The sequence below is a fragment of the Giraffa tippelskirchi genome, chromosome 4, assembly GCF_054371585.1.
Source record: "Giraffa tippelskirchi isolate mGirTip1 chromosome 4, T2T-mGirTip1v1.2.pri, whole genome shotgun sequence".
Classification (NCBI taxonomy): domain Eukaryota; kingdom Metazoa; phylum Chordata; class Mammalia; order Artiodactyla; family Giraffidae; genus Giraffa; species Giraffa tippelskirchi.
Window position 1 is genome coordinate 74,292,665 of NC_137278.1, and position 19,499 is coordinate 74,312,163.

Consider the following 19,499-nt stretch of genomic DNA (forward strand, 5'->3'; position numbering starts at 1 on the left):
TCTTAGAAGCTTTAAAAATGGAGCAATATTGCCATATGCTTTTTATCTGTATTTTGATCTAAACATGCTTGGATTCACCTTTTCTCAAAATTTTTGGTCGTTGGACTTCTTTACACTCTTAGAACTCACTAAGAACCCCAAGGGACTTTTGCTTATGTGGTTTATATCCGTAAATATATACCTTTTTAGAAATTAAAAATGAAAAAATAATTGACTAATTAAAAAATAATATTAAACCTATTTCATGTTAATGCAAATAACATGTTTTAATGAAAAATAGGTATATATTTTCAAAACAACCAAAAATTAGTAAAAAGAATGATGTTGTTTTACATTTTTGCAATTATCTTTAATGTCTGACGTATAGAAGATAGAAGATAATTTAAATAAAAAAGAAATCCCAGCCTCTTCACAGATATGTATTTGGAAAAGTAAGTGATGTTGTAATAACCTTTTTAGATAATTGTGGATATTTGGTACTATATCCAAACTCAGTAAGTGGTAATTTCTGAAAGGTTTGTTTGTGGATTCTATAACGACACTGTATTCTATTACATTAAAATCTGTTGGTCTGTGTTATTTGAATGGATCTTTTACCCATGCATGATCTTGTAACATTATGTGTTGGTCATTAGGCAAATGATGAGGCTTCCCTGGTGGCTCAGTGGTATAAAGAATCTGCCTGCCAGTCCAGAAGATGCGGGTTCAATGCCTGCGTTGGGAAGATCCTGTGGAGAAGGAAATAGCAACCCACTCCAGCATTTTTGCCTGGGAAATCCCATGGACAGGGGAGCCTGGCAGGCTATAGTCCATGGGGTCACAAAGAGTTGGATACAACTTAGCGACTAAACAACAACATTGGAAAATACTAGTTCACAGATTTATTATGAGATAACCACTGCACATCAGTATGCATTGGCCTGCAGCAGAAGTTCTTTTTGTGAACATTTGTGCTTTATGTACATTTCAGTACAGAGCATAAATGCAAAAAAGGTGTGTTTTCAGGGATTGAAATTTTAAAAATAATAACTTATACTGATTCATTCTTAAGTGAAACTGACAATTGTTTTATTGCAAATGTGTGACAGTGAAGGGAACAGTGATTATTAGTACAGGTTGGTGCAGTGTCTTGGTTTTTGCTACCACTGCTCTTGTACCATTAGTGAAATGTCAAGTGCCTTGACATTATTATGAAAATAGTTGTGAACCTGCAGATCTCTTGAAAGGGTCTCGTGTCCATGAGCAACACTGATAAACATTAAATAAAATTTACTTGAAGACTCTAGTACTTGAAGATACCGTTAAGTATCTAATTTATGATTGTTGGTTTTTCTCTTATTTTGAACTCCTCAGCTTTAAGTCATTTTAATTTTTCTTTATTTCTTCAGCTACTTCCTTTTCTCTCTTCTGGGAATTGGTCTGGGTGTAGTAGCCATGATAATGATGGTAGTATCAGCAGATATTTGATTACTTATCATTAGCCAGGCAACATGCTCAACACTCTACTTGGATGATCTTACTTAATCTTCACAACCTGTTGAGTCAAGTGCTGTAGTTATCCTGGTTTTATAGACGAGAAAGCCAAGGCAAGAGATGTTAAGTGACTTGCTCATGGACCACAGATAGTAAGTCATGGAACTGGGTTTCTAAGTCAGGAACATGAATTATTTCAGCATTTCAGGAACCATTTTATCTCAGATGTTTTTATACCAGCCATGCTCGTAAGAGTGTATAAGACCAGTGAAAGTCACTCAGTCGTGTCCGACTCTTTGTGACCCCATTGACTATACAGTCCATGGAATTCTCCAGGCCAGAATACTGGAGTGGGTAGTCTTTCCCTTCTGCAGGGGATCTTCCCAACCCAGGGATCGAACCCAGGTCTCCCGCATTGCAGGCAGATTCTTTACCAGCTGAGCCATAAAGGAAGCCCTAGAATACTGGAATGGGTAGCCTATCCCTTCTCCAGCGGATTTTCCCGACCCAGGAATCGAATCAGTGTCTCCTTCATTGCAGGCGGATTCTTTACCAACTGAGCTATCAGGGAAGCCTGTATAAGACTAGAATGCTGGTTTAATAATTCATAGTTTTGATATAACCATCACAAAGTTAAATTCCTATGACTAGCACTGTCTCTCATCAGAGGCTGATGTAAGTAGGGAATTAAATAATAATCAGAAATTTACTTGATGAGCATGGGCTCAGATTAGAAGAATTAGATAAATTTTTTGAGTCTGTTGAATACCTAATGTGGTCAAGGTACTCTGCTTGTCACACTAAGAACTGAATGTTTTAACTGCATGAATCTAAGGTAGTCTGATGTATCCATCTCACAAGACGCCAGTCTTACCATTGGGACCAGATTAATCAAAATCTGTTTTCTGACTTTTTCTCTTCTTTGTGCATTACTTAGAATACTGATCATATTTACTTCTTACAGATCTCCTTTTTCTGTTCCTCTGGGGCTGAGAACTCTCGTATGATTGACATATTCCTTCTTTAGCTATGTCAGTTAATTTGATCAGGTTATTATCAGCTGTTATGGACTTCTGGGGAAATTCTATTTTTGTGCGTCTGTTCTTACCCATTTTGTTACAATTACAAATGCAATACTGAGAGGGCTATTTAATGTATATAATTTCCAGGTTAGGTGGTGAAGGGTGGGCCTTAGGATGAGGGTGTGGTTTGTAGTTTCTAGTATTTTCAGTAGTCAGTAATTCTGGAAAAATATATCTGCTAGGAGAGGAAAGTGAATATTTACCGACATTTAATTTAGGAGCAGTTCTTTTGTTGGAGTTTGTGCCATCTGCCTCATTTAGGTAACTGAAAACAGGCTAGCTTGTGAAATTGAAAATTCCATGGGGCAGGGTCTGTATTTTATGTCCCACTCTAGTGTCAAAATGAGTGCCAGATGTCATTGCTTCATTGCTGAGCTGTCACCTGGCAGGTGGGTGGCCCAGAAAATAACCCCTGGACACCTGCACTGCAGACTCCAACGAAGAAAAAATGCCTGATACTACCCTGCTGCCCTGCCATGTTATCTCTCAGCAAAACGGGTGGCAGGAGACTAAAGGAGATCAGTCCTGGGTTTTCACTGGAAGGACTGATGTTGAAGCTGAAACTCCAATACTTTGGCCACTTGATGTGAAGGGCTGACTCATTTGAAAAGATCCTTATGCTGGGAAAGGTTGAGGGCAGGAGGAGAAGGGGACGACAGAGGATGAGATGGCTGGATGGTATCACTGACTCGATGGACATGGGTTTGGGTGGACTCAGGGAGTTGGTGATGGACGGGGAGGCCTGGCATGCTGTGGTTCATGGTGTTGCAAAGAGTCGGACACGACTGAGCAAATGAACTGAACTGAACTGAATTGTAATTTCACATGCAGTTGTAAAATATAATACAGAAAGATATCATGTACCCTTTATCCAATTTCCCCCTGTGGTAACATCTTGAAAAACCACAGTTAAATATCACAACCAACATATTGACATTGATAAAATCCCAGTGATCTTACTTAGATTTCCCCAGTTTTATTTGTATTCATTTGTATGCATGTATGTGTATATCTGTGTTTAGTTCTATGCAGTATTACCCTATGTGTAGGTCTCTGTATCCACCACACAGAACAATTCCATCACCACAAGGATCCCTAGTATTGACCTTTTATAGCCACACCCACTTCCCTCCCAACTTCCACTCCCACTTCTGACCCCCCCAAGTAACTATTAATTTTTCCAGGAATATTATATAAATACAACTGTACAGTATGTAACTTTTTGAGATTATCTTTTTCTCTCCACTCAACAATTTCGTTGAGATTCTTTCAAATTACTGTGTGTATGAATAATTTGTGACTTTTCATTGCTAAATAATATTCCAGGGCCATTGATTTTTTTAATCTTCTAATTCTCACGTGTTCTCTTTGTGATTTGCTAGAATAACTCTATCTCTATTGCCGATGTTGATTTAGAAGACAAAAACAAATTGGAGACTGGGCAGACTCTGAAAACAGCAAAGACAAAACGGAAAAATTCAGCTCAGTCACCTTCAGCTCGGAGGACTAAAAAGCTGAAAACTGATGAAGAAGCCAACCAAGCCAGCAGCTTAGAGAACAGAAATAATAGCACAGAGATGCCATCCACCAGCACCATGTGGGAAGGTGGGTGCAAGGAAGAGGAGGACAAAGACGACTTTACATGTGGTCAGTCCCCTTTGAAGAAAGTGAAGACGGAAACGTGTCCTCAGGGGCAGCCTGTCAGGTTTCCGGCAAATACCAGTAATACTGAGGAGGTGGAAATGAACTGGGACATAGTACAGGTATGCACAGCCTTTTTCTGTCACTTCATTTGGATTCTTTTTGACTGGGATGGGGTGAGGGAAGGCCTGGGAGATTTCAGTTCCCTTGTCACTTTTGCCAGTGGTTCCTGTAGGCTTTGGCCACTGGTTCCTTTCTTGGGTATGTTGTTTGGTATTATAGCTTATTGTCATTAATTCTTCAGTTAAAAGCTGTGACCTCAGGAAAGTAGATTCTTTCCATGGTGTTCTAGTGAACATGTATTCTATAGACAGATCACCTCAACAGATTGGGCCCTCCTAAGTTCCTTGGTAAGTTTTTGCTTTGTATTTGGGCTGTAATTTTGCATAAAAGCAATGCAAGTGATTAAGTCATTGGCTGTTAGTACATCTGTTTAACTCTTAGTGTAATGTTGTAATACACTATGAGTGAGGCCTAATAACTTCTTAAAGGAAATTTCTATCCAAATTCCAACTTGGGCTCCCATAATTATATTTCTTACTACAGGAGAAATCATATTTCTTCCAGTTTCTTTGACTGGCTTTGAGGATGGTAGAGAAGACCTGAGGAGTGACTCATTAAACAGTGATTCCCAATGTTTTATCCACCCCTACACACTCTGTGAACATTTCAGACTTAATCATAGCAGTGCCCCTCAGGGTGGTTGGGGATCATCTCCCTCCTTATTGTCTGACCCATGGTGATTCTGACGAGTGCTCCTTCCTCTGCTGGGAAATACCACTTCTCAGTCTGGAATTGTCTGTGTGTTACCTTTCTCTTCAGATGAACTTCTTTTTATGCATGCTGCCTTTTCTATTACCTACTGGTTGAACATTGCCAGTAACTTTTAATTATGATTTTTCTTCTCTTTGACTCATTAAGGAATAGAATGTTGCCTCATAGCTTTCTTCTCATTCCTGAACAGTCCAAAATTGAGAAACAGCATAATTGGGCTCCTTTCTATGCCTTCTTTTTCTTTTTTTTTCACTTAGGCCTACAAGGAAATGTTTTAAAAGACATTTTAAACAGCCTGCATCAGGTTCACCCTGAAGGCTGTCTTAACATGCAGATCCCTTGGTTCCATTCCAGACCTACAGGGGCAGGTGGGTGTGTCCCACTTCCCTTCTCTTCTCCTTTACTTTTCAGCCTATCTCTGCTGTTGACATAGATCTACCTCTAGTAGTTGACCCTGAGTAGGAAGGAGGGGCGGAGAAGGCGATGGCACCCCACTCCAGTACTCTTCCCTGGAAACTCCCATGGACGGAGGAGCCTGGTAGGCTGCAGTCCACGGGGTCGCGAAGAGTCGGACACAACTGAGTGACTTCACTTTCACTTTTCACTCTCATGCATTGGAGAAGGAAATGGCAACCCACTCCAGTGTTCTTGCCTAGAGAATCCCAGGGACGGGGGAACCTGGTGGTTTGCCGTCTATGGGGTCGCACAGAGTCGGACACGACTGAAGCGACTTAGCAGCAGCAGCAGCAGCAGGAAGGAGGGGGAAGGTTTCAAAGCCCAGGAAGTCTCTTGAACTATGGAAATAAGTTTTGCAAAATGAAGTCAAGGGTTAGTTATTCTATGAAACTCTGCTTCACACCCATATCTCATAATCTGTGTAAAAGAAAGAAATGAAAATAACCCTACCTATGACAGTTGTTTACAAGTAATAGAATCCTGCTTCTAATGAGCTTAAGCAGAAAAGAGGATGCAGGGGCCTTTCAAAGAATGCAAGGGACAAAGCGTGATCAAGTCTCCTAAGGCCTTGAACCAGAAATTGGAAAACTAAGGACTTGAGGAAGCCATTTTCTCAGTTTTCTCTATTTCAGAGATTTCATGATCACCCATTTTCACCCCCTCTCTGTTTGTTTGAGTTGTTGGTTTCTCTTGGCAGATCAGATTTCCCTACTTCTTTGCTAAAGGTGGGAGATGACAGCCCCACAATTCATTTACCATTAGCTTTAGTAGTGAGGAGGGAAAAGTGTACAGTGAGAACAGGTCCCCACCTGCCAAAGGGTGAGTAGCAGAAGAAGAGAAGCCAGGAGTGAAAGTTTCATCTGTAAATCGGTAGCGGGAATATCCATGTGATGTTTGAATAACAAATGGAAGCAGGCTTTCAGGTCTAGAACTATTTTATGGCCTTTGACCATACTATCTGGGCAGTATGAGTGTGCTTGTCTTTCCTTTCAATTCTAAGCTTTTTTCCTCCTTATATTAAAAGTGATTTTTGGCAGCTCAAACAAGCCTGTTCTCAGAATGTGCTACTCCTTTGCATATGAGTTGGGAGAAGTGGTTGCCTCAGCTGCAACCTTCGCTGAGCATCCTGAGGACCACTCGTAAGCTCAGCATTTTCTAGATGGGTTTAGGAAAATTGCCTGGGGAACTTTAGGTGTGACTGACTTGTTTGGGTTTTTAAAAGACTTAACCAGGTACAGTCATCCTTGTCTAACTTTGAACTACTTTTAAATCTTGTCATATATGTGGACTTCCTGTCCTATACTATTTTCCATAAGCAGGAGAGAGAATCATTTTATCTGCCAAACATGGTTGAGAATAGTGGCAGGTGTTAGAGGGAAACGGACTGAGCAGGGTGAGAGTCCGTAATGCTGAGTCAATCAAGCAAGACAATCAGGAAGGCTTTGAACATTTGAGTGAGACCCAATGAAATGCTTGTGGTATACATATTAACTGCCACAAAATGAAATGTATGCCCAAGTTCTTTGGGGAAGTCTGACAAGTACCTTATTAGGAAGGAATGGTTGATAGAAATTAAGTGTTTAGGAATTATTAAGTCTTGAACATGCTGCTAAGTCGCTTCAGTCATGTCCGACTCTGTGCAACCCCATAGACGGTAGCCCACCGGGCTCCACCATCCCTGGGATTCTCCAGGCAAGAATACCGGAGTGGGTTGCCATTTCCTTCTTCAGTGCATGAATGAGAAAAGTGAAAGTGAAGTCGCTCAGTCGTGTCTCACTCTTAGCGACTCCATGGACTGTAGCCTACGAGGCTCCTCCGTCCGTGGGATTTTCCAGGCAAGAGTACTGGAGTGGGGTGCCATTGCCTTCTCCCTTGAACATGAGGGAAATGTTATTTATATTTCCTTCATTTTGAGGACCATGGACCCTGCCCACCATGACACCTTGATCTTCTTAACTTTTTCCTTTCAAGGTGGTTTTTTTTTTTCACCTCTAAAGTTCCATAACTTTTTCAGAAGCATCACTGTCTTGTTTGGGGAGGGACTTTACCTATAAACACACTTTGTATCTATTTCCTAATCAGGTTCTGGGATCACCAGACTCCTCGGGGGAGAAACAACCTACTTCATCGCTTTTCTGCAAACTGCAAATGTGTGGTTACCTTAAGAAACTAGTTTTTGTTAAAGTATATTATATCATTAAGCAAATATATTGTGAATACAATAACCTTTATAAGAATTTGAAGAGATGACTAGCTACAAGCAGTTTTTGAGAAAATTACATGCTCTGAAGTTGTGATTGCTGTTATGTAGTCTATTTTGAGGGAGGTGGGAGTAGAGAAGCCATATGCAATATATTAGTATTGTTTGCTAAATTAGGGAAGAAGAGTGAGCAAAACCTATTTATTAGTCATTTTCCCCATTCTTGCAAGAGATGATGTGTAAATATGTGGGTGAAGGAGACCACAGGGTGACAGAATAGGGGAAAGAAGTGGGACAGGAAGGAGACGACTGTCTCTGAGTTAACTTTCTCATAGCACTTTTACACATAAGCGTGTGTCACTCATTAGGAGGAATTAAGTAAAAACAGTTGGATTGGCGCTTGGTTTTTTATAATTTAGCTGGAGATATTTATTATGGGCCTTAAAACAAACTTTCTGAAATATGTAGGGAGAAAATTGTACTAAATTATACACCTCATGAATGTGCAAAAATGTAACCATGTAGTAAGCTTCCAGATCAAGAAACAGAACGTTACCAGCAGCCTAGAATCTCTTTATACCCCTTCTCAATCCTGTGTCCCCTTTCCTAAAACCACTCTTCTGACTTCTAACATCATACATAGTTTTTCCTTTTGCAGTCTTTAGGAAACTTATTTGTGTGGTAAAATAAGAGATGTGATAAAGTGAATAGGTTAGGGTGAAGAGAACAGCAGTAATAGCATTTCAGAAGGGAGGTGTTCAGTTGCTGGTTTGATTTTTGAAAGAATAAAAAATTCTTTCTCTCAGTGCTAGTCATTTAAGTGTTATTTAATTTAGATATAAGTTCTTTTAAACTGCAGGTGCTGCCTGGATTATTAAAGCAATAGTTTAGTTGTTGATACCCAGAAGTTTTCTTTTTTTAACTGAGAAGATGGGAATATAGACTTTGAGGAGTAAATTCTCAGGCCACTTGAAGAGAAGGCCATTTTGTTAGGGGTTTTGGACACCAGAGGGCAGTATGATGGCACCATGTCTCCTCTGCAGTGAGATTCAGGAAGAGAAGTGAGACAACTTGATTAATTTGTATTTTGCCTGAAGAATATCATCTTGCTTTGCCCACAAATCAAATTTTTGAAGAGGTAAAATAGCATGTGGGACTTTGGCCATTTACTTGACTTCTTTGAGCGTCAGTTTTTATATCTGTAAAATAGGAATCAGTTCAGTTCAGTTGCTTAGTCGAGTCTGACTCTTTGTGACCCCATGGACTGCAGCACACCAAGCTTCCCTGTCCATCACCAACTCTTGGAGCTTGCTCAAACTCATGTCTGTTGAGTTGGTGATATAAATGGGAATAGTAATAATATTTATCTCACATAGTTTAAATGAGTTAATATTGAATATGTAAAAGTATGTAGAACATAATAAGCCCTATACAAGTGTTAGCTTAAAATGGTAGTCACCAAAAGTGCCTCTCTACTTAAGTCTTAAAAAAATATTGAGACTGCTTTCCTTTTTTCCTTTACTGTCATTCCTGCCCACTAGTTAACTGTAAAAATTAATAAGTGTTAACAGTTTAAAAATAAAAACTATCATAGTTCGCTGCCTTACCCCTAACCAGCCTGAAAATTTTATCTTTACTTCTAACTCTTACTTATTTGTTGTTTGCTTCATTTTTCTAAGACACAGATTGCTTGACCATACCTCAGAGGTTCTGATTCAGTTGATCTAGGGTGAGGCTCAAGAATTTGCACTTCTAACAAAGTTTCCTGATGATGTTTATGCTGCTGGTTTAGAAAGTGCATGTGGACCACTACCTCTGGTCCCCAGATCTCAATGACTTACAGAATGTCAAGGGAATTTTCAGGAGGGTTGAATTGATCAGTCAGGCAAGAGGATAAGGGGACGACAGAGGATGAGATGGTTGGATGGCATCACCAACTCAATGGACATGAGTTTGAGTAAATTCTGGAAGTTGGTGATGGACAGGGAGGCCTGCCGTACTGCGGTTCATGGAGTCGCAAAGAGTCAGACACGACTGAGCGACTGAACTGAACTGGATGGTTTGATATTGAATATAGGATAAAGTTCAAACTTTTTTTGAATTCACCATCTAGCCCCTTCCTCTTTTCTATATCTCACTCATCTCAATACCCTTTGTACATTGTAGCATTACTGAGCATAGAAATTAAAAAATGTGTGGTGGTTTCACATCAGTGCCTTTGATGTGCTATTCTCTCTCCCTAGAATTCCTGCCCCAGTTTGGCTGCCTGGAGATACATTCATTCCCTTGTTGCTTTTCCATTTCTGCAGAGGTAGATGCTTCTTCCTCCCACATGCTCTCAAAACAGTCTGTACATGCTTCTGTCAGAGTACACATCACTCTGTAGTTTAACTGTCTGCTTGTCTGTCTGTCTTCTCATTTAGAAGTTTCTTGGCAAGAGGGACTTGGTTTTTTACATTTTATTACTGAATTGGTATAGTTATTGGCTTATAATATGAACTAAAATAAATGACTAAATTAAGACAGAAGAAGTTGGATGATTTGGAGGCCACAAAGTTGTGACTGCTTATATTTAGTTTTGTTATCCTTAATTTCAAGAAGCAGATTTGCATAAGCAGCAACATATGCTCCCTTAATACATATGACACTTCTGAATTTGTTAGGACCTAGTACTATCCAGGTGCGGGTCTGGAGTCTTAGCTGTCTTGGGCCCTTTTTAGTTAACAGTTGCTAAGCTAGTTTAGGTTAGTGAGAACCCATGGATCCTAACAATCCCCCAGTTCCAAAGTAATGATTGTTTTTGTCATTTTCATGGCTTATGTCTGTATTTCAGAACTTGGCCTTTTGAGGGCAAACTGAAATGCTACCCCTATAGCATTGATTACACCAGAGACATCTGTTTCTTCTCTGAAAACATTACACCACTTATTCCCTGGTGTATTCTGTTTTATTTGTACTTATGTACATTAACATTTTATCTTCCCTTCTAGATTGTTTATTCCTGAAATTTGGGACCAAGCTTGGGAAGGAATTTTAAAGCTAAGTTACTGTGGTTGGACTTTTACTAGTAGTTAGATAAGAGTCAGTGGAGCTTCCGTTCAAAAGAAAAAAAAGAGGAAAAAATTAAGGAACTTATATATGTATTTTAGAAACATAATCAGTAGTAATGCAGAGATTGGGTGGAAGATATAGAGAATGATAAAACTGCTCTGTGGTTCAGATAAAAGAAGATAATAGCAGAAAGGGAGCTTGCAGGGAAAGAACAGACATTTTAGAAGTTCAGTTTGCTTCCTTGATACCATCAGATGAGCTAGATAGAGAGCACACAGCAATACTGAGGACATTGTTAGAATGCTTTTGGTTGCAGTAAGAGAAAACCCATCTCAAACTAGCTTAAGCGGTGAAGAAGATACATTTAAAATTCAGTGAGTTCACTGCAACAGTCTCTCCATGATTCTCCTAGCATTACCAGCCAGCTTCATTATTGTACTAGTACAAACTGTATTTTTCCAGAGGAAGAAATTGTACCTGGGTCCAGCATTCTAGGCCAAATCTTGAGCTTCATGTGGACTAGACTAATCTCTCTGGCTACACTCTGGCTGTTGTAATTCTAAAACAACTGGCTGTTGAGCAGAATGCTGTGGAGTTGGAGCTGAGATCAAGTGTTCTCAGGCCACAATAGGGAGGTATTGTTGAGGGAGATAACCACAGTATCCCAGAAAGTTTCTGTGGTATAAAGTGATGTGAACTGGAATAGGAAACGAGGTACAAGTATGAGAGAGAGAATACTGATATATCTGATTTTGTAGGGGTCAGGGATGATATCAAGCAAAAGGAACATTTCTGAATGATGAAGCAGCCACATGAAGGCCTCTGAAGAGGAAAATAGCTGGGCTTGTTCTAAGAACTGAATGTCTTTCTAGGAGCAGCCCATTGGGACTGGCTTCTAATGAGGGGAAGACTGGATTAGATGAGGCTGGAGAGAGGGCCAGTATTTTGGGGGGTTATGTAGGGACTTTGGAATCTTAAGTGCTATGGAGAATCACTGAAAGGTTTTGACTAATCAGGTGACATGATCCATTATATATTTTGAAAAGATAATTCTTACTGTTTTATGGAGATTGACATAGATGGGATTGGAGTGGATACAAGGAGAATGTGTGCTGTGCTCAGTTACTCAGTCATGTCCAACTCTTTGTGACTCCATGGACTGTAGCCTGCCAGGCTTCTCTGTCCATGGAATTTTCCAGGCAAGAATACTGGAGCAGGTTGTCATTTCCTGCTCCAGGGGATCTTCCCAACCCAGGGATCAAACCCATGTCTCTTGCATCTCCTGCATTGGCAGGTAGATTATTTAACACTGTGCTACCTGAGAATCCTGCAAGGAGAACAGTGAAAGACAATCTGGGCTGTGGGGAAGAAATGAAGAGTAATACTTTTATGAATGCAGTTTGAGATGCCTAGTAGGTTTTCAAGAGAATACATCAGGTAGCTTACTTAAAAGAGTCCAGAGCTCATGCGGAAGAGAACAAGAGCTGGATATGTGAAGCTGGCTCTCTTACCAGAGAGTTGGTATTAATTCATCAGGATGCATAATAAGATGTAGGCCTAAGGATTTCAGGTACACAGAGGAATAAAAGTATCCTCGATAGTCTCTGGAGTTCAGCCATTTATTTCATCTGTTGTTTTGAAATTTAGTCTGTTTTATATATTGCCTTGATTTTGTTGACCAGTTGATAATGAACTCCCTAGGTCGGAAGGTGCCCAATATGCTACTGGAGATCAGTGGAGAAATAACTCCAGAAAGAATGATGGGATGGAGCCAAAGCAAAAACTATACCCAGCTGTGAATGTGACTGGTGATAGAAGCAAAGTCCGATGCTGTAAAGAGCAATATTGCATAGGAACCTGGAATGTTAGGTCCATGAATCAAGGCAAACTGGAAGTGGTCAAACAGGAGATTGCAAGAGTGAATGTTGACATTCTAGGAATCAGCGAACTAAGATGGACTGGAATGGGTGAATTTAATGCAGATGACCATTATATCTACTACTGTGGGCAAGAATCCCTTAGAAGAAATGGAGTAGCCATCATGGTCAACAGAAGAGTCGGAAATGCAGTACTTGGATGCAATCTCAAAAACGACAGAATGATCTCTGTTCTTTTCCAAGGCAAACCATTCAATATCACGGTAATCCAAGTCTATGCCCTGACCAGTAATGCTGAAGAAGCTGAACTTGAACGGTTCTATGAAGACCTACAAGACCTTTTAGAACTAATACCCAAAAAAGATGTCCTTTTCATCATAGGGGACTGGAATGCAAAAGTAGGAAGTCAGGAAACACCTGGTGTAACAGGCAAATTTGGCCTTGGACTACAGAATGAAGCAGGGCAAAGGCTAATAGGGTTTTGCCAAGAGAACGCACTGATCGTAGCAAACACCCTCTTCCAACAACACAAGAGAAGACTCTACACATGGACATCACCAGATGGTCAACACTGAAATCAGATTGATTATATTCTTTGTAGCCAAAGATGGAGAAACTCTACACAGTCAGCAAAAACAAGACCAGGAGCTGACTGTGGCTCAGATCATGAACTCCTTATTGCCAAATTCAGACTGAAATTGAAGAAAGTAGGGAAAACTACTAGACCATTCATGTATGACCTAAATCAAATCCCTTATGATTATACAGTGGAAGTGACAAATATATTTAAGGGACTAGATCTGATAGAGTGCCTGATGAACTATGGACAGAGGTTCGTGACATTGTACAGGAGACAGGGATCAAGACCATCCCCATGGAAAAGAAATGCAAAAAAGCAAAATGGCTGTCTGAGGAGGCCTTACAAATAGCTGTGAAAAGAAGAGAAGCAAAAAGTAGAGGAGAAAAGGAAGGATATTCCCATCTGAATATAGAGTTCCAAAGAACAGCAAGGAGAGATAAGAAAGCCTTCCTCAGCAATCAGTGCAAAGGAATAGAAGGAAACAACAGAATGGAAAGACTAGAGATCTCTTCAAGAAAATTAGAGATACCAAGGGAACATTTCATGCAAAGATGGGTTCGATAAAGGACAGAAATGGTATGGACCTAACAGAAGCAGAAGATATTAAGAAGAGGTGGCAAGAATACACAGAAGAACTGTACAGAAAAGATCTTCATGACCCAGACAATCACGATGGTGTGATCACTCATCTAGAGCCAGACATCCTAGAATATGAAGTCAAGTGGGCCTTAGAAAGCATCACTACAAACAAAGCTAGTGGAGGTGATGGAATTCCAGTTGAGCTATTTCATATCCTCAAAGATGATGCTGTGAAAGTGCTGCACTCAGTATGCCAGCAAATCTGGAAACTCAGCAGTGGCCACAGGACAGGAAAAGGTGAGTTTTCATTCCAATCCCAACGAAAGTCAATGCCAAAGAATGCTCAAACTACCTCACAATTGCACTCATCTCACACGCTAGTAAAGTAATGCTCAAAATTCTCCAAGCCAGGCTTCAGCAATACGTGAACTGTGAACTTCCAGATGTTCAAGCTGGTTTTAGAAAAGGCAGAGGAACCAGAGATCAAATTGCCAACATCCGCTGGATCATCGAAAAAGCAAGAGAGTTCCAGAAAAACATCTATTTCTGCTTTATTGACTATGCCAAAGCCTTTGACTGTGTGGATCACAATAAACTGGAAGATTCTGAAAGAGATGGGAATACCAGACCATCTGACCTGACTCTTGAGAAACCTGTATGCAGGTCAGGAAGCAACAGTTAGAACTGGACATGGAACAACAGACTGGTTCCAAATAGGAAAAGGAGTCCGTCAAGGCTGTATATTGTCACTGTACTTATTTAACTTATATGCAGAGTACATCATGAGAAATGCTGGGCTGGAGAAACACAAGCTGGAATCAAGATTGCTGGGAGAAATATCAATAACCTCAGATATGCAGATGACAGCACCCTTATGGCAGAAAGTGAAGAACTAAAGAACCTCTTGATGAAAGTGAAAGAAGAGAGTGAAAAAGTTGGCTTAAAGCTCAATGTTCAAAAAACTAAGATCATGGCATCTGGTCCCATCACTTCATGGGAAATAGATGGGGAAACAGTGGAAACAGTGTCAGACTTTATTTTTTTGGCCTCCAAAATCACTGCTGATGGTGATTGCAGCCATGAAGTTAAAAGACACTTACTCCTTGAAAGGAAGGTTATGACCAACGTAGATAGCATATTTAAAAGCAGAGACATTACTTTTGCCAACAAAGGTCCATCTAGTCAAGGCTATGGTTTTTCCAGTGGTCATGTATGGATGTGAGAGTTGGACGGTGAAGAAAGCTGAGTGCCACAGAATTGATGCTTTTGGACTGTGGTGTTGGAGAAGACTCTTGAGAGTCCCTTGGACTGCAAGGAGATCCAACCAGTCCATCCTAAAGGAGATAAGTCCTGGGTGTTCATTGGAAGTACTGATGTTGAAGCTGAAACTCCAATACTTTGGCCACCTCATGTGAAGAGTTGACTCATTGGAAAAGACCCTAATGCTGGGTAGGATTGGGGGCAGGAGGAGAAGGGGACGACAGAGGATGAGATGGTTGGATGGCATCACTGACTTGATGGACATGGGTTTGGGTAAACTCCGGGAGTTGGTGATGGACAGGGAAGCCTGCATGCTGCGATTCATGGGGTCTCAAAGAGTTGGACACGACTCAGCGACTGAACTGCACTGAACTGAACTGATAATGACAATTTTTTAGTAAGTTTTGAGTTTTTCTTTAAATTTTGGCATATCTCGAGCAGTAGGATTGAAATAATAATAAAACTTATGCCTTTCATGGTTTACTTTAAAAATCTACTTAGGTTTTTAGAATAGTGACTGAAATTGCATTTTATTTTTTTCTGTTCTCCAGGCTGACTTCTCTGAACTTTTCTGCTTATATGTACCTTTTGCTGAGACCTTTAGACTTTTTAAAAAATTAATTATTTTGAATATGTTGTAAATGGGAATCATAGAAAATGCCAAAGACACAGAAGGATCTTCCTGTCCTAGCTCTAAGTCAACCAATTACCTTTCCCCCAAATAAGCCATGTTCCAAGTTCTTGTAATTCATTCCATATCAATTCATACAAGAGTAAGTTACATGATATTTTTCTCCATGGGTGTATAATTTATTCACCAGTTACCAATTATAGACTGGTTTTTGCTGACTTCTACCATACTAGAAAAAGTTCTTCAAAAAATGTCACTGTAAATAAGTACCATTTTCCAAGAGTATGAATATGTCAGAACAAAATTCCCAGGAGTGTAATTGCTGTATCATAGAGTTTATGCATTATAAATTTTGATACTGCCAATTGTTCTTCCTCCAGAGGTTATAGCATTGTACTTTCTCATTAGCAATAATTGAAAGTGCCTTTTCCCATCATTTAATGCCAACACAACAAGTTACCCACTTTTTAATCTTTGATGCCAATCTGAAAGGTTAAAAATGCATATCTCATTGAGCCCTGTAGAATTTGGATGATACAAAGTGGTTTTTTTTGGGTTTTATTGAATTAGTGAAATGACTATTCTGTGATTATCAATATATATTCTATATTTCATGCAATTTTCTTTTTTTAAAACCACAGCAGCTAGTTTCTAAGTGACTGGAAAACACTATTTAATATTTTATTTTAAACCATATATTACAATATAGATGTTTAATTTTCAGGGTTTTAAATCACTAAATGTGTTTAATTTGCAGGTTTTATCTGAGAGAACTGATATTGAACTTTGGGTTTGTGCCAATATTATTCGTCTCTTTAATGATGATAACACAATTCCCTTCATTGTACGTTATCGAAAAGAGCTTATTAATAACCTTGATGCTGATTCCTTGAGAGAAGTTCAGCAAACTCTAGAGGAGCTACGGTAAGAAACCTGGGAAGGGGTGAGCTTTGTGTTAGGGGAAAGATGGTATGTGAGCCAATGAGGGGAAACAATGAGAAAGAGAATGATAGTATGTTTTAACAGTTCCAATATTTTGTTTTCTTGATTTATTGTAATCTGAATATAGTCAGTCCCCTCACAAAAGAGGAAGCCAACTTCATTTTACTTATTTAGAGGTATTCAGAGTCCCTCTGCTGGTGTGTTCATGCATAGCTTGGGCATGAATCTGCAGAAGGTGGTTTGCATTATTAATATGAGTTTGAATGTCATCTTCTCTCATAGAAGTGATTTTACATAATGGCGAAATTAGAACTACCAGCAGGAAACTTAGGAAAATATAGTTTCATCTAAATCTTCAATAGCTTTTGTAAAACTGTCCTCTTAATAACTTTAAAGTCCCTACAAAATGGAGAGTTCTTTGACAGTATCAAATTTACTAGGAAATAATGTATATTTCCCTTTTCTATTCTTTTAAAGGGTATAGTAATTTAGTGGTAGTGGATTGTAACTTGTTTATGATTATAGAATGGAAAACACCCTTTAAAAATAATATTCCTCTGGACTTATTGTAAGAACTCAGAAATAAGTAAACCAGAGACTATAAGGATCTAAGTATATTATTCAGTAGAGTTTATTTAAACACTCTTTCCCATTCATTTATTTACTACCTGTATCCTACATGCCAGGTGCTGTGTTGTTGATAACCTGTGTTCTTTAACAAGGATCTGATTTAAACTGGATATAATCTTACCATCAAGCCATTCTAAAAGTGCTAAGGATTATTTTTATTAATAGAACAAGCCTAATCATTTTGGAGGGACTTGCATCTCACTAACATCTCTATCCCTTTTGTGGAATTTCTTTTGGTGCCAGGAGGATTCAAATGCAAGTATGTGGGAAGTTATAATTCATTGAGAAGCAGAATCAATTAGCCAACCCAGAAATATAAATGACAGTTTAATCAAGTGGTTTCAGAGTCAGATCTTCCAAGGCTAGTCTAATATAATCAAGCACAAAGGGCTGCAAATCCAAGATGACAGGTCCTGTCTAAGAGGACCAACCACTGCTCATCTCCAGCAGATCATAGTATGCAATCTTCTCTGCTCAAATTGCTTTATCTTCCCATTTTTGAAAAACCAGTAATCTGAATTTTGATGTAAAAAATTTTGTAGGTCAAGCAAAATCATCTACAGGCCACATCTAGAAGTCCAGCAGTTTACAAATTCTGAAGTAAGCTCTCTGTTTTGTTGAAGGCAAAGTAATGAAGAAAATTTAAGGATTTGGGAATGTGAAATTGGGGAAAGTGTCACAAACAAGCAGGAATAGTTTACTTAAAAAAAATTAAAAGTATCCTACCAATTAGTTTTTTATTGAGTGAGGGACAGATAGGAGGTTTATGTCAAGATTACTATTATTATTATTTTCTTTTTCTCTAAAAAGCATCTCAGCTGCAACAGAATTCGATTTCTGGGCATCTATTAATAAAGGAATACACTAAGTATTAGTAGAGGACTATTTTTCTAAGTGTGGCATTGACTAGTAGTGACTTAGAAGATCTTTTTATGTCATACAGAGATTTCTTTTTGGTAATTAGGTATGGTATCTGTTTTTCTTAAGCTTTTTCTATGACTAGAGAATAGTTTTCAATGTGTTAACTGCTACTTATCAATGAGTAGTGAAACTAATTTAGTGGGTCATTACCACTTTAACAAAAATGAAATAGAGAATAGGAAATATGAGTGCAGTTTCTGTAGTAAAGGTAAATATTGTTTAATGCAACTATCATGTTTATATAACTTTATTGTTAGGTTGGTGCAAATGTAACTGTGGTTGTTGCATTGTTGAAATTTGCTGTTTGATATTGAAATACATTCTTAATAAACGTGGTTATGGTTATATGTCTTTTTAATGTGCATTTCTCGCTTTATGTGTTTTTGCTGATGACTTATTACTTACTGTTTATTATATATTTATTTTGGACTATGGAAAAGATGCTAGACAAAAAAGCAAACTTGAGCGATTTTCTTATTTGAGCTCAAAATGGGTCGTAAAGCTGTGCAGACAACTCACAACATCAGAATGCATTTGGCCCAGGAACTGCTAATGAACGTGTAGCGCATTGGTAGTTCAAGAACTTTTGCAAAAGAGGTGAGAGCCTTGAAGCTGAGGTGTGCGGTGACCAGCCATTAGAAGTTGACAATGAACAATTGAGAGGGTCATCAAAGCTGATCCTCTTATAACTACATGAGAAATCGCCAAGGAACTCAGCGTCGACTATATTATGGTCATTGGGCATTTGAAGCAAATTGGAAAGGTGAAAAAGCTTGATAACGTGGGTACCTCATGAGCTGAGCAAAAGTTTAAAAAAATCATTGTTTTGAAGTGTTGTCTTCTCTTCTCTTATTGTGCACAACGATGACCCATTTCTTGACCGATTGTGACGTGTGACGATAAGTGGATTTTATATGGCAACCAGTGATGACCAGCTCAGTGGTTGAACTGAGAAGAAACTCTAAAGCACTTCCCAAAGCCAGACTTGCACCAAAAAAAAGTCATGGTCACTGTCTGGTGGTGTCTCATCCACTCCAGCTTTCTGAATCCCGGTGAAACCATTACATCTGCAAAGTATGCTCAGCAAATTGATGAGATGCACCGAAAACTGCAATACCTGCAGCTGGCTTTGGTCAACAGAAAGGACCCCATTCTTCTCTACAGCAACAACCGACTGCACGTTGCACAACTAACACTTCAAAAGTTGAATGAATTGGCTACGAAGTTTTGCCTCATTTAGCATATTCACCTAACCTCTCACAAACCTACTACCACTTCTTTAAGCATCTCGACAACTTTTGCAGGGAAAATGCTTCCACAACCAGCAGGAGAAAGAAAATGC

General features: G+C 39.2%; 1 protein-coding gene across 10 annotated transcripts in view; it reads left to right on the forward strand.

Moving 5' to 3' along the window:
• SRBD1 (S1 RNA binding domain 1) overlaps positions 1-19,499 on the forward strand; it is a 242,199-nt gene that overhangs the window by 11,870 nt on the left and 210,830 nt on the right. For all 10 annotated transcript variants that reach the window (XR_014082526.1, XM_081592045.1, XM_081592042.1 and 7 more), the window contains 2 exons: positions 3,938-4,318; positions 16,422-16,588. Coding sequence is in view for 9 of the 10 variants with exons in the window: in XM_081592045.1 (XP_081448171.1) it covers positions 3,938-4,318; positions 16,422-16,588 (548 nt within the window). In the remaining variant the exon portion in view is untranslated. The remainder of the gene's footprint in view (positions 1-3,937; positions 4,319-16,421; positions 16,589-19,499) is intronic.